Here is a 15,278-nt window from a genome sequence, read left to right as displayed (position 1 = left end):
AAGGCTAATTTCCTCTAAATATTACGTTTCCCTAAAATGGTACCGCGTTCGCGTACAAAATCCTCTGCAGGATTTCTGCACGTGAAAAACAGTTGAAAGATACAGAAAATGAAACAACCATGATTCGTAGCTTTTTTTTCTTTTCTGTAGGATGAACAAACGAAAATTTTTGTTGGACAAACATGGACAAAGGAATACTATTTGTTTTTTTATTTACAAAGATTTGCACTTGTTGGTGCCATCTCGCAAAGACCTTTCAACTTGCCACGAAACTAAAGTGAAAAATAAAAATCATTTCCTTCTTCGGTACCAACGTAACGTATACCCTACAGCCAACAAGTTTCCATTTCCACCAACTTGCAGAATTGTATATTATTTTTCCGAGGAAGTCTTTTGAAAAGAACGAACGACTCTGGGATCGCAGTGAAATGGCCATAAACGATTCTGATTCTCGCGGTTCTGATTTCCAACGAGTGTCACCGGAAGGTGTAGAATAAACGCAAAGATGACGGATAGACCATGGTGAAATCGATATTCGCCGCATTTCATCATCTCGTCTTATAGACGCTCGATTCTAGAGCTTCTGCGACGTTCCATCGGGTCTTCTCGCGAAGACGCCACGTCTCTCAGCTATTTCGAATTTCCAGTCTTATTTTCACGGTTTCAAAGGTGGAAACTTTTCTTTGGAATCTTTTGGAATCTTTTTGGTGACTCGACGTAATTTCACGCAATATCAAAGTCTCCTGCACGATCTTGCATAATTTTTGTCGCATGTTCAATTGGAAGAATCGTGGAAAGCATATGACGCTCTGCTCCAACTTTTCAAGAATCTCGTACAATTCGCACAATTTCACACCAACGCTAACGATTTCCCAGAATTATACAACGATTCTAACGAATGGCTGCGCTGCTCGCAATGACGAGCGAAAATTCCACGAATCTTCTGAAATTCTATCGTCGTTTAACAATCTCGCGTAATTCCAACATTTTCGTTTCGACACCCACAAATTCCTGAGTCCTGTTCGTAAAAAATCATTCAAAAATCCCTCATTCGTGCTCGATTCACTGAAATTCGGAATTCTGTTTTAGGATGTTACGCTGCATCCTGTGTCGCAATTTTGAGTATCTTTTACGACAAATCGTTCGGATGTTTCTTTTCGCAAAGGTGCTTAAAGATTCCACCATTCCTTCGCCTTAGTTAAAGTTCTACGATTTCTCCAAATTGCATCGAGGATCCTGTTTATCCGACCAGTCGCGGAGAGACGCGATCGCGAGGAAGCGCGTCAACGAGAGTCGTAAATTCCCGTTACGATTAGAATAATCGACGCCACGAACAGGTCGATCCCCTATCTCGGTTAGGATAATAGTGGCGGTTTAATTAATATAACACCGAGGTTAACAGGTTATAATATATATTTCCAACAACTTTGTAGAGAAGATAGTTAGGCTGTTATATAAGAGAAGTAGGTGAATGACTAAAGGGTGAAAAGGCGGTAAAGAGATGTTGACTGTTCGAAAGTCTAAGCATGAGAAAACCCTCGTTTCCCCGATTTTTACCCGCTGAACCATAAGGAGCCTCTTGAATCGAAGATGTTTTATGCCACTTACCGGCCTTAACGGAAAATCAAGAAACCTCGTTTTATGTTTAGGATTATTGCGATCCGCTTAATTCTATGTGCACAGGTGGTGGACGTCTGGACCGTAGAGAGTCACCGGACGTAACAGATCATATGAAAAGTCATACCTACTTGGCAAGAAACAGCAAAGCACGTAGCAGAGCAAGAAACCACGGGAAGAAAATAAATGTTAATTTCTGTCGTATAACGTGACAATTATCGTATGGGAGCAGCGAAGTAACGAGACAATTAGACGCTGTCGTTACAAGAGAATAAAAGATCTCATCATCGAGGTAACCGCGAAAGGAACACAGGCAGCGAAACGACGAGATAATAAACGACAGTTGAACCGGAATTTCTCGAGTTTCTGGAGACGTGGCCGTACGCGAAGCCACGGTCGGAGATACACAGATAAACAGGTTGAAACGGATCCTCCGTCTGAGTTTAAGAGGAAGGATTGAGGGCAAGTGTATATCCTCCTATTTACCCTGGTTCGAGGACCGTTCTAAAACTCTCTCGACTTCCATTCTATCCCATCCTTCGACACTCTCGATCGTATCTCGATGGCACGCGAACCATAGAGTGACAGACCTCAAGATCCTCGATAGAATCAGGCGCTGTTCGCTTATTAATTCGTATTGATTGTTATTATACAGCACTGTGAATAATTTTAGACTCAAACGCGTTTCACGCGTTGCTTCTTCGATATTTCCAATAAACCTTCGATTATGTCCAACGTTGAATGGAAATGTACTAAGACTGACATTTATGTATACGTTTATATATATATGTCGGAAATGAAAGGACGTTGGAGCCTCCCTTTTGGAATATTGGGAAAAGCCCTAATACCCTAGTCCAGACTTTTACTATAGCTACGCTTAAGTGATAAAACTAAAAAAAATAACGAGTCACTAAACGTAGCCACGGTCACGGGAGGGACGTGTACTTAACAGAGGTATGGAATAATTATATAGCTCTCCTTAAAAATAAAGATTGAGCCGAGAGGTGGGGAGAGGACTATATAAGGGTAGTTCCACTTGAACTGGAGGAGAGTGTATTCAGAGCAGTTCATTCGGATAATTTTTATTTGTACGTTGAGTCATACGTGTATCACATCGCATTCGTCATCCCATTGACCGTGGATTCGTTATCGAACCTAGATTCATTGTCATCGACATCTCGACCATTCTCGAAATTCGAGCGAAGACTCGTCAAACGCCCAAAATTCCAACATTAACCCGACATATAATTATATTGTATATAATTACAGAGACACGATCTCGAGAGAAAATTGAGTTCTCTCCGAACTTTGAAAGGAGACAATTTGGTGCATCTTCAGTCTTGTTTCATTTCAGAATATGAAATTATTAGTATTATTAGTACCGTTAATATTTGTATATTTTAAGTAAAGAGAAGAGTATCACTTTGCGACTTCCATTGTCTTTCATACGCCAAGTTTAACAAAATAAATGTCGAAATATCTTTTAAAAAAAACATTTTCAGACACGAGTACCTTTACCCTTCTGTATAGAAAAAAGAATCAAAAAAATTGAAAGATAAAAATATATAGGTTATTCCATTTAAAAATATACAATATATATTACATTACATTGTATTATATTATATCGTGTTATTATATGTTATATTATATATATAAGCGATAATGCAGAAGTGAAAAAATAGCATTGAGAAAAAGTTTTTTGCAGCGTTGTATGTGCCTCTTGAAATAGATCAACTCTCTCCTGGCAAGCTTTCCCATACAATCGTAAATAAGGCAGACTTTACAGCTAAACTTTATGGCAGATTTTATAGCGTATAATTAGACACAATTAACCGTGATTCGAAATCATTAAAACTTTACAAATTTCGTTTTCGCTTTAATCAGATTTTATGATCTCAAAATTAAAAAATTGGGATTTAATGCAGTTTTCTAATTTTTCCTCGAGGACTATAATTCAATTTTTTTACAATTTTTAAGCTAAAGAACGCGGAGATTAATCTTCCTTGGTAATTTCCCTAATATTTCTTCGGCAAACTTTTTGCTTCTGTTTGCTTTCGGTGGCAAATTTTTTCAGCCGATTTTCTTTGCTTTCTAAAATTAATATTTAAATTACATTTTCTTCGGGCTTCGCGAACGAGGGTAAACAATTTTAATTGACTAACATTTATCGCATAAACACCACGTCTCTGAAATCTTTTTACAGATTTTCCTTTCCCCCCCATATGTCAATTTATTTATGTAATAATATTTCAGACTTAATATTTGAACCGTAATGTTCCATAAAATGATAATTTCCACGCAAGTGTTTCTGATTTGTCAGGACAATATCACGTGAATCGACGAGCTCATTCGTAAAAAATGCAAACCAAAGGGGAATATCGAGTAACGCTTTAACAACGAAATATTTATATAGAGCGAGCAATGGAAAGCTGATGTTACAGAGGGAAACATAATAGAAATGGAAATGAAAGCTCAGCATCATGAAATACGATATATGTTAATCGTCTGGTAAAAAAAGAGCGGTAATTAATCCCGTCAATCAAAAAGAATGTAATTGCTCGTTTTCAAAGGTACGTCTAACGAGAACAAAAATAATTTTAAACGCTCCAATAATACTACACTACTACTACAGGCATAGTACTTTTTTTGGCATAGCAGGCATAGCACTAGTATTTTTGTAAAATTAAGAAAGTTAATAAAAAAATGCAATAACGTACGAAATATAAAAGAGAAAGATAAAAGTCGCCGCGATATTCTGTACTAAAGATATATCTGGTGAAATTAAAAGTTCATTTCCAAAATGGTACTGATCGAAGATAAATCTGAGAAAATTAAGAGATTTTTCGTTATAGGATAAGACGAAAGGTAAGAAAGATGGGAAGGATAATAAAGAAGAAAACTCCAAAGATATTTCATTTTACAAACTATCCTCTGTGGATTAGAAAATTTATCACACCACGAGTAATATATAAAATAACAAAAAAAAAAAATCAATGGTGTGGTTGCATGACGTTGTTCGAAGAAGAAACAGTGAAACAGAAATTCAGGAGGGGGAAGTTTTAAAGCAGTTTGGTAAAGAGAAGTTTCATGCTATGTATCTGGTTCTGTGCAAATTTCACTTCTTTGTTCTACGGAATATTTCGAAATTCTTGCAGAGGCATTTTATCAAAGCAAATATATTTCAAAGTATAGTCTAATGAAAGGCAAAGAAAATTTTTAATCTCCAAATCTAAAGTGGAAATCTAAAGCGGAAAGGAAAAACATTAAAAACTACGTACATATATATATATATATACACTGAACATCTAGAAACATCAAAATACGCTTATATAAAAAATTGTATCAAATTGAAAAAGCCTTCTAAATGTTCTACTTCAAAAAATATACTGCAAAACCAAATTAGTTAAAATTCACCGAAATAAAAGATAAAATTGCGACTTGTATGGATATACAATGCAGAAAATGACTCAAAAAGCTTTCTAATAATAAAAAATCTCACAAAATTCGAGAAATTATCACACGGTCCGAGTTGTTAAAATTATTAAAATTCTCGACACCTTCTAAGTTGCTAACATTATAAAAATCTACAAAATTCTTCAATTCTTAAACCTGCCTACATACAAGACGTTTTCTCACAATTAAAACCAATAAAAACGTTAAGTTTGCTTTTGAGAGACCCTCAAACTAGCTGAAAGCCTCGATAATGACAAATCTATGTTATAAATCACGTAAACTTCGCAAGATTGATAAAGAAACAGGGAATACAAATTTTAACAAGCGAAGCGTGGCTGAGGATGATCGATGATGATCGATACAGATCTTTAATCGCGGAACAGGCAATAGGGATCGGAAATTCAATTTCGTTGCAGCCAGCTGGCTGGAACGTGACCGAGGGAGGCACTCGTTTCCTTCTCCACGTGGCATCCGCTCAAAGGTCCCCTTCAAGGGTTGCTGCTCGTGCAACAGCTATTTTTTTTTCATCTTTCTTTATTTTCTATACATATATGAACCATCAGGGGTGCTTCAGCGACGATGACTTCTTTGTGGCCGGTGCATTTTACGCATTTAATCGCCACGTCGTATAGTGCGATGTACATTGGACAAAAATCAAAGTAATTGTTGCTAGACTTTGATTTGATATTATTCGACGATATCGTCGGTCTGTAAATAATTTCAAATGGAAAATCGTCAGAGAATTAGTAATAATCGTTTGTATATCGAAATCTGATCGCTTGAAAATTAGCTCACTCATTCGCTGTACATTCTTGTTTGTTAATTCTTGTTAAGAAGCGTTTGTCACGCCTGAGATACGAGAAATTTGAGCAACGATGTGTATAATTTTAATTTCCAATTTGAAGATTCCTCGCTTTCTTCAAGGAGCAATGTAGAAAAGAAGCGGTTCAAGCCATTCTGTAATTTTGGCTTTTCAGTGTCAGAAACATATTGCTGCAGTGGATGCTCTTTATCTTTTTAATAAAATCCATTGAAGAGTGAATCTGCGACCACGCTTGATCCAAGAAAAGTCGAAAAGTAGCACAAGAACTCTGTTCTATGTCACGTGTAAACGTCAACACAGTGTCTGACGAAATACAAAGGAGGATGAATGATTTCTGCATAATATTTGTGAAAAAGTGGAAAGATTGCTTTCAGAATCGATGCTATTTATTTAAACGTCGCAGTGTGGGGTCAGTCAAAGAAATAAATATCTAAGATATTTCAACCGAGCCAGGGCTGCGTTGTGAAACACGCGAACGTGTCCTGTGCACGTCATCTACGAACCTGGTCTACGAACCTGGTCTACGAACCTGATCTACGAACCAGATCTACGAACCAGATCTACGAACCTGATCTACGAACCTGATCTGCGAATCAGCTCCGCGACCGCGGCTTGCCAACGTGGTCAGTGAATTTTGATTGTTGTCCCGGATCTTCGTCCAGATGCCGCGCTGAGAAACGCGCGAACGTGCATAGCTTTTGGTCCACGAACGTGGTCTACGAATCTGGCCTACGAAATTGGTCCACGAATCTGGTCCATGAATCTGGTCTACGAATCTGGTCCACGAATCTGGTTCACGATTCTAGTCTACGATTCTAGTCTACGATCCTAGTCTGCGATCCTGGTTTACGAACCTTTCGTTTCGCACACCGCTACACAGCAAAGCGATAAGTGTACAGTACGCAGAAAGATACTCGAGAGCGACGATACGTCTAATCGGTTTGATAGTGCAACAACAAACGCCTGGAAATTTTTGCGTAAATTCTCTTACGTTAAACAGTGACGGTTTTTACTGGGTTTGCTTATTCTTTAGTTTGCTTCTTGTACTATTTTCTATTAAGAGTTTAAATTGGTTTTTCAATAAGAAAATTGAATTTTCCATTTCTGGTCCATTTTGTATCCAACGTTTCAATATAAATACGTTCTTTGACGGTTAAACCGATTATGTCGTATTTCTTGTTACAAAGTGATCCTTTCCAGACAGTCTTTTTTTTTGTTGTTGGACATCGTCAAACGATGTTTCTGATTTTAGTCTGAAAGATCTGTTTCTTTGATCTCTATTTAAAGGATTAATTAAATATTCTTCGTCGTATCGGCCGCGTACAGTGATTTAATAATTTGCCGGAAGATCTTCTATAACCTGCACTATATTTATCTGATTTTTATGTTGCCGTGTAGTTATTATCAAACAACGCGTTTATAGAACAGATTATGTTGTACTAATATAAGCAATATTCACGGAGGAGGTATACTCGAGAAGAGAAAAAGAAGAATTATGAAAATCGATAGTTCCAATATCGAGGAAACTTTCCAGAAAAAGAACTTCAACGACGTCCTTTCACATTTCTCACCGTGCTCGCCTAACTAACCCTTTTAACACTTACAACGCACTTACAACGCACACAACTTACAACAAACACAGAGTAACCATAGAATTTTCAATGAAAGTATTTCCATAAATATTGCTAGAGTATTTTCCTTTCTACTGAAATGGAAACAACGAATATTAAATAAAAAAATAAGAAACGTCTCGAGACGCTTACTGAGACATTTACAATTAAGATTTGGTCGCTTAATGCCGATCTAAGCTTCAAATATCTAAGTTTAAAATTCAAATCCAAAGGCAATATTTATTATCGCCCTTATTTTCATAAGGAATTCCAAAGTTAAAAAATCTGAACGTTTAAGAAATTTAGTATTTTGTACCATATTTAACTGAGAATTTGCGATTTAATGATAACACATCGGTTACATACGATACACAGATTTTTATACATACTTATCACACACACACAAAGTGGTTTAATAATCTCGATTAATTAACGAAGTATATCTTCAACATCGATCAGGAATGAAACGACGGCGTAGTAATCGCGCAGATCGAAGATAATAGGCAAAAACTTCTTTATTATCCAACAGAGCGTAAGTTCGCGTTAATAATCGCTTTTGTTTCAACCTATAGGTATCGAACGACATCCATTAAACTCTATACGGATTTTGATGGAACCCGATAGATTTGCAGGCAATTCCATTACTATCGATGAATCAAACGCGCGATCAGTCGAAATTAATTGCCTCGTTGGCGCGTGCTAACGAGGATTTAACCTCGGCCAGACTTTACCGTGCCACTATGGCGATTTCAAGAACTATTTCAGTTACCGGTTTATAGTCGATAATTATATCGTTCCAACTATAATATTTACACCGTTACACCTGCTTCGGTAACTAATTAAATTACCTGTTTGATTAGGAGAAAGAAAAAAATGACTTGAATAGCGTAACAGCATGGAAAAAAAGAGCAAAGCTCAGGAAAACGTTTCAACAACTTTAACAAAAGGAGCTGAGAAAGATTCTCTCGTCCTCTTTGCTTCTATATGCACGATCTTTGGTTTGCTATTGAATATTTTTATCATTCGATTGAATCTTTGTATCCGCTGTGTATTTCGTGCCTTTTGTAAATAAAATAGTTCGAAGAAGGAAGATACTTAAGGAGATGCAAAGGCGAAGAAGAAGGAGAAAGAGAACAGCAGGCTTAAAATAAAGAACAATAATAATAATAATAATTGTTTCATAAATTAAATATAAACATTAAGAAATAGTAACGAGAACCAAAAATTACCTCGCGGCTTTAGAAGAACGAAAATTGCGGGAGAAAGCGTATTTATGAAAAATCCTCTGACAATTTGCAAAGCCGACAACAATTATCTAATAAGTTTAAAAAATATCTAAAAATTATAAAAGCGTCTAATAGCCTTAAATGGACAAAACTCAAACTGTTCAACAAACCTAAAAAGACTACAGATTCCTGATCGATGTTCGAGATAAAACTGAGGATAATTATTCCATGAATATAGAAAATAAGAAATTAAACAAGAATTTCCAATTTCCTTGGAAACTCTCCACTTTTTCTATTTTCCTTGCAGAAAGAAAGAAACGCAGAAAAATTGATAAGTTCGCACACGCGGATACTTTACGTTTATATAAGAAACTAACTAGCTCGATCAGAAGTTAATGGAAGGTTGTTACGGCTTGTTTTTCCAAGAGGAATGGGAGGAGAGCAAAAAGTGAACGCACTGAGAAGTCATAAACTTGAACGGAAGTTCAGTGGCGTGCAACGAGCAAACTTCGATGTTTGTTCCTAGCAAGACGTCCGTGTACTTTAACACAGGTCAAATTTAACACAGTTTAAAATTGTTAATTAATTTGTCCGGAAAGTAGAACGATCCTTTGGACCGCGTTTCCAACCGGAAGTAGAACGAGACGATTCTATCCGCGGATCGGACGAGGAAATTAATTTTACTTCAACTTAATAAGCCTGTGATGTCAGTAAATGGCAACGTGGCTAACTCTGGAAAACTAATTACGCTTTTTGTAAGCGTAGACGTGATCGAGCTATTTGTTTCATAATTTTTTTAACTTTCTTCGCTTAGACGGAAACTCGGATAAGCATTTTTTTTTTAAATAAATATTTTAGTTTAATAAATTGAATTAATAATTTTGAATTTTGTAGCATTTCAACGTCTGGTAATATAACTCTGAAATTTTATAAATAACGTAATTTAGTAAAATTTGACTACCTTTTAAAATAATTTCTGAAACGTTAAATAGCATCTTCTTTGCTTTAGATTTATTATCCTGACAGCGTCTAATTAGTTCCTGAATTTATAGTCCTCGGCTATTTTATTTCTTCGTGACCCACACTCGCAACACACGCAAAACGAAACAAACAAATAAATTGAATTACGTACAATATATGATATAATTTTCGTTCTTACCTTAATAAATATCGTGCTGTATATCCAACGATTTTTTTTCCTTTAACGATACACCGACTCCTTCGTAATACATAATACATTATGCTTGTTATTCACGTACCTTGTACGTTTATAATGGAATTTGCTTATAACAAGGTCGGTTATTAATGCTCTGCTAATGTTAAACAACATCGGGCTTTCAAAATCTCAATTATTATTTTTCCATTGAGAAACTTCAAATCGATAGAAAATACAAAGCCTCTCTACGACAAATGAAAACTCGAATCAGAGATATCGTCGTCGCTGCTCACTACGAAGAATAATTATTTTATTAATTTCGATTATAACCATCATCGCCATTGGGAACGTCGTCGAACCAAACTCGTAATAAACATCCTATTCGCATCGCAAACACGTGCCACACGCTTATGATATTATCGTTACCATGGTCGGGATAATCGTGATCCAACAGACATCCTGGTCTAACAGGATCAAAGGCCACCTACGAGCATAAACTATGCTCTTTCTACTTGGTTTTGCTTCTTAAAATCGTCTGTGGCGACTGTTTGGCAAAGTTTGTGGGCTTCGAGAGGACCACGTAGACGCGTGTGCCGTATATTAATGGGGATTTGTTTGCAGAAATACAGAGACGCATGCCTCAAAGGCGTCACGCGCGCTCTATCCCTTTTAGAATTCTGTTCACGCGTCTTAGACCTGCCTTGTCTTTCCTCGATCCTTCCATGGATCTACACTGATTCGTCAGACGAGCGGAGAATTAATATTTGGCTAATATCGGGCTGGATTATACTCGTGCGTTCTTTATCAGCGAAATCAATTTAGCGCCGAGGAGGAAGGTTATTGTTGCCGATTTTTGACATTTTTTTTTTTTTTTTTTTTGTGCGTTTGTGATTTGAAGTAAAATTATTGAACATTTATAGGATTTTATAGGATTTTCCGCGATGCGGCAATTAATGGATTTATGATTGGATTTGAAATTATTGAAAATTTGTACAGTCTGCTAGGAGAATTGTAGAAATGAATGATTTTATGATTGGATTCGAAATTATCGAACGTTGGTGAAATTTGCGAGATACAGAAACTGATGAATTTATCATTTGATTTAAAATGATTAATTATCGAAAATTTGTGAAATTTACTAATGAGGGAGCCGACGAATCTACGGTTTGATCTGAAATTATCAGAAGCTTTAAAAATTTGTTCGTGATTATGAAAATTGGAATAACAAATGAACGACTATAAAGTGAATTTTAATTAATTTAATTTTTTTGCCCACGATTTGTCCATCCAGAATTTTCATTCGTCCACCCTTCAAAGAAAAGTCATCGCCGAATGAAAATTTTAATAAATCTGAAGCCGACGCCCCATCAACATTTTCATGGATTTTTACTTTTACGTTATTTTACCAATGTCGACGATTTGTCCAGAATTTTCATTTATTCAGCCTTCGAAAAAATGTTATCTCGAAATGGACATTTAAAAATATTTAACATCAGCGCGTCATGGACTCTCTCGTTAGTTTCCATGTGGACAACGATGGTCCACGATAGTCCATGATTTGTCTACATTTGTCCACCCACAATTTTCGTTTGTCCACCCTTCAAAAAAAATGTTACCATCAAACGACAATTTTTCAAAATTTAACTCCAGCGTTCCATGAACGTTTTCATTGATTTTTAGGTGGGCTATGATCATCCACGATTTATCCACGTCTGTCTACCCAGGATTTTCGTTAGCCTGCCCTTCGAAACAAAAGGTTATCGCCAAATAAACGTTAAAAAAACTGATAACGAACACTGTTTGTTTTTTTTTGTAGAAATTGTCATTTGGAAATGGCAACTGTAATCAGCTTGCAACATCGAGCGAGATGATAACCAGCATCCGCATTAGAGATTTATAATGACGATCGTCTTACTGGTGATAGCATTCTTCTGGAAGCTAAGTAGCGTGGTTCTTGCTATTTTTCTTTTTGCCCAGCAAACGGAGACCAAAGACTGTGTTCCAGAATCTCTAATCGCCTTATCGAGGATTTGCTTGTCTCGCTGCTGTCGAGGAAATGGCAATGGAAACAAGGAAAAGGAGAGAAGAAAAGGGAAGGACAGTAAGACGCGACAAAAAGCCTTATCGAGCTTGGCGAATGTTGCAGCAGGGAAAAAGATGGCCGTTTTCCGTCAAGAGGAAACAGCTAACACGACAATCTCTTCGTTCTCTTCCCTTGTTAATTGCGAACCGTGTTGCACTTCCGAGATTGAGTTTCATTTTTAACGATCGAACAGTAAATGGAGTGCCATTTCAACAGTTCGACAAAAAGAAAATTGTCTTCTCGGGTAAAATCTTCCGATAAGATTATACAAATATAGAAATTACTTTTCAAACGACTCTCGTCATAAATTGAAATATTCTTGTAATTACTTAGGATCTACGGAATTTTCAAAAATTGCTCAAATTTTGCAAACGTCGCGGAGATCCTCAACGTTATTTTCTGATAAATCGTTGTAATAACACCATCGATACGGTCGAAGTATCTTCGATAATTAACCGTAATTATCGACCAGTAATTTATTATTATACAAAACGAAAGCCAATGTCTTTCATAACGAGACATATTTTCGAATACTTTCGCGGACCGCTGTACGTATTTCGTCTTGGAATTAATCCGAAAAGAATAGGTTCGCTAGGTTCGATGAAATTTTGAAATTTGCCAAAACGCGACTATTCCCCGATCCGTTCTTTTTTCTCTCTTAATCCTATTATTTTATCAATACGAATATACAAATAATTAGGTGGCCGTTGGAAAGTCGAAGCGTCTTCTTTTTGATCTTCTTTTTTCCGTACAAGTCGATGGCTTTTGGGTTAATAGATTTGCTTGTGGAGTTTTAATGAGGTTCGTGCGATTGATGGAAAAGGGATCGGGCTGTTAATTAATCTTGGTGGGAGGAAAAGTGGTGGCACACAGAAAAGGAAATTCAATGACTTAACTCTAACCGCGATCAAAGCGATAGAGTGAATTTACAGTGACGAAAGGATGGAATTGGTTCGTTGCTTGAAAGGAAAGGACTGCCTTTCCTTTCAACAAAACTTTGGCTACGATAACAACCGAAAATGCTCTATATACGTTCTTCCTTTCGATCATGCCAACTCAAATTTAAGGTACGAAGCCACCCTCTAAAATTAGACAGCTTGAAAATTAACTCGAAGACCGAAAATTAAATGAAATTAACGTCGGTTAGGAGAAAATGCTAGAGTCAAGAAACAATTTCCTAAAGTGCAAAAAGATTGTTATACATGCTTATAGCGTTTACAAGACCATAGTATACATGGAAACTTGTATCGTTAACTTCGAGTGGTGCGGAAGTTGGCATAATTTCGACTAATTCCACTGCAGCCTGCTATGCACAGTTTCGATTAAATCCCGCTTTAATTGCCTCGAAAGGACGTTTTAATGCTCTGCAACTACCATACGCGTGTCACCGACGATTTATCCTAACCTCGAGAATTGCTCGCTGGCTCGCGATCCTCCTCGCCTATCCAAGTTTCTCTGTTGTTTCGGCCTATTAATTACAAATTTTCTAACCTAAAGCTTTCCTATGGCGAGCGTTGAAATACTTTCCTAAGCTCTTGTAGGAGCGACGAAAAGCAGAAAATTGATAATTTGATCATAAACATTCATTTTCCAGGCATTATGTATTCAGGACTGAAATCAGGGATTTCTAAGGGAACTTCGATCGGTCTCTATAGAATTCTTTTCGTTCTAGGGTCTCGCAAATCCAATTTCCCTTGACAGACGCGGAGGAAACCGTTTACCTCGGCCCCAGCCTCGGCAGATCTGCATAATAATCGGGCAATGTACGGTCGAGGTGTTCGTATCGTCGATTCTGACGATTCCAGTGATTCAAAAGCATTGGTATTCTTTCTGTCGATGATTTTATGCGAATCGTGTATTTCTCCAGGACGTATGTACGATAGAATCTTTTCAAACGACCGGTGATATCGACAAAAGAAATATTTTTCTTCTATGTCTCCGTAACGTGAGTTCCAAGACAGAATTTGCAGATTTTATACTTCGAAAGGAAACAATGTTATCCGATGGAAGATCAATCGATAAAAGATCCAATCAATAAACTCAACTATCGAACGTTACCTACAAGAACCGATTAATAAATCCGCGGAATGAGCAAAAAATAATTATGCAAATATCGATCTCACGAATCAAATCTACAGCGGAAAATCGAAAATCTGGAAAATTAAAATTCCCAAAGAAACTCACCCACATATCCACGAATGCCTCCTTCTGGGCACGTTGGTCTGGGGAACCAGCAACAGAGGAGCGGTGCCTTTATTGTTTGACCCGGTCGAACCACCGCCATCGCCGGCCGGAAGCCGAAGCTCCGGTACCTGTAGGTTGCTCATGTTCCGGCGTGTCGCGCGTTACGTCACCAGAACGCGATCTCTTCGTCGTCCTTTACGACTCTTCGAGCAAGCATCACTCATACAATCCCACGTCGGCTAGCACAGGAACCTCTGCTGCGAACTTCCGATTCGCTACGAAACAGACATGGCTGATCTGTGTGCAAAGGATGCCCGTCGTTTCGTCTGGCATCCGGTCAGGAGAAGCTGCGCATCGTAAACGCGACGTTTTCAACAGTGAAACTGACCGACGTTACGAGTCTCTAACCCTTTGCAAGAGATTTTGTTCGAAATTGAAAACGATGCATCTGCAGCGATTTTCAGGATTTCCAGGATTTTCATGTCGTGATGATAAATCGAAAGGTGTCGATTAATTTTTAATAGGCGACACACTATGCGGATTCTTTTCGCGAAAGTGTCACGTTTTATGGAACGTCTGGTAATCGAAGATAAAAGTAGAAGGTGCTTTTTTGGAGGAGAAGGAACGTTGAAATTATCGTTTGGCAAGATGATTTCGGAGTTTTTCTTAGAACTTCGTAAAAATGGATATGAGTGGGAAGTGAGACATTGTATATGTATTTGAATATTTTGTGTCTATCATTTTACGAAGAAAGGGAGAAATTTATATACACAGAGGATTTTGAGTGGAGAATTTTCAGGGAATTGCAATGTGTACGAATCGTGCATTTTCTTTTGAAATTTAATCAAATTAGAGATAATTTTGACACCCAATCTCTTGGTGACAATCTCTTTCCGGTGTCTTCAAAGACGCGCTATCGGAAGAATTCGACAGGTCACGTAATTTCATCATCTCGCAAAGGGTTAAAAGAAACTCTTTCAATTCACCAGCTGACTTGGCATAAATTTATGCCAGCCCTTTCTTTCTGCTGGTTACCAGTGCTGTGTGCCACGTTTCATCGCGTTTTCATCGTCTATTTTTCCAGAAATAGTTTCCATGACCATCTGTTAAAATTGTTCGTTTCTCT

General features: G+C 37.3%; 1 protein-coding gene across 4 annotated transcripts in view; it reads right to left on the bottom strand.

Moving 5' to 3' along the window:
• The window catches only part of dnc (phosphodiesterase dunce), a 352,460-nt gene that overhangs the window by 212,381 nt on the left and 124,801 nt on the right, over window positions 1-15,278 (bottom strand). For 3 of the 4 annotated variants that reach the window (XM_069129696.1, XM_069129697.1, XM_069129698.1), the window contains one exon: window positions 14,153-14,499. The exons of the other annotated variant lie outside the window; for it this stretch is intronic. In XM_069129696.1, coding sequence (XP_068985797.1) covers window positions 14,153-14,295 — 143 coding nt within the window. In that variant the 5' untranslated portion in view covers window positions 14,296-14,499. The remainder of the gene's footprint in view (window positions 1-14,152; window positions 14,500-15,278) is intronic. 4 annotated transcript variants of the gene reach the window in all.

This window comes from Bombus flavifrons, chromosome 16 (assembly GCF_040668555.2).
Source record: "Bombus flavifrons isolate JBK064 chromosome 16, iyBomFlav1_principal, whole genome shotgun sequence".
Lineage (NCBI taxonomy): Eukaryota > Metazoa > Arthropoda > Insecta > Hymenoptera > Apidae > Bombus > Bombus flavifrons.
This window is presented reverse-complemented; position numbering and strand designations above follow the sequence as displayed.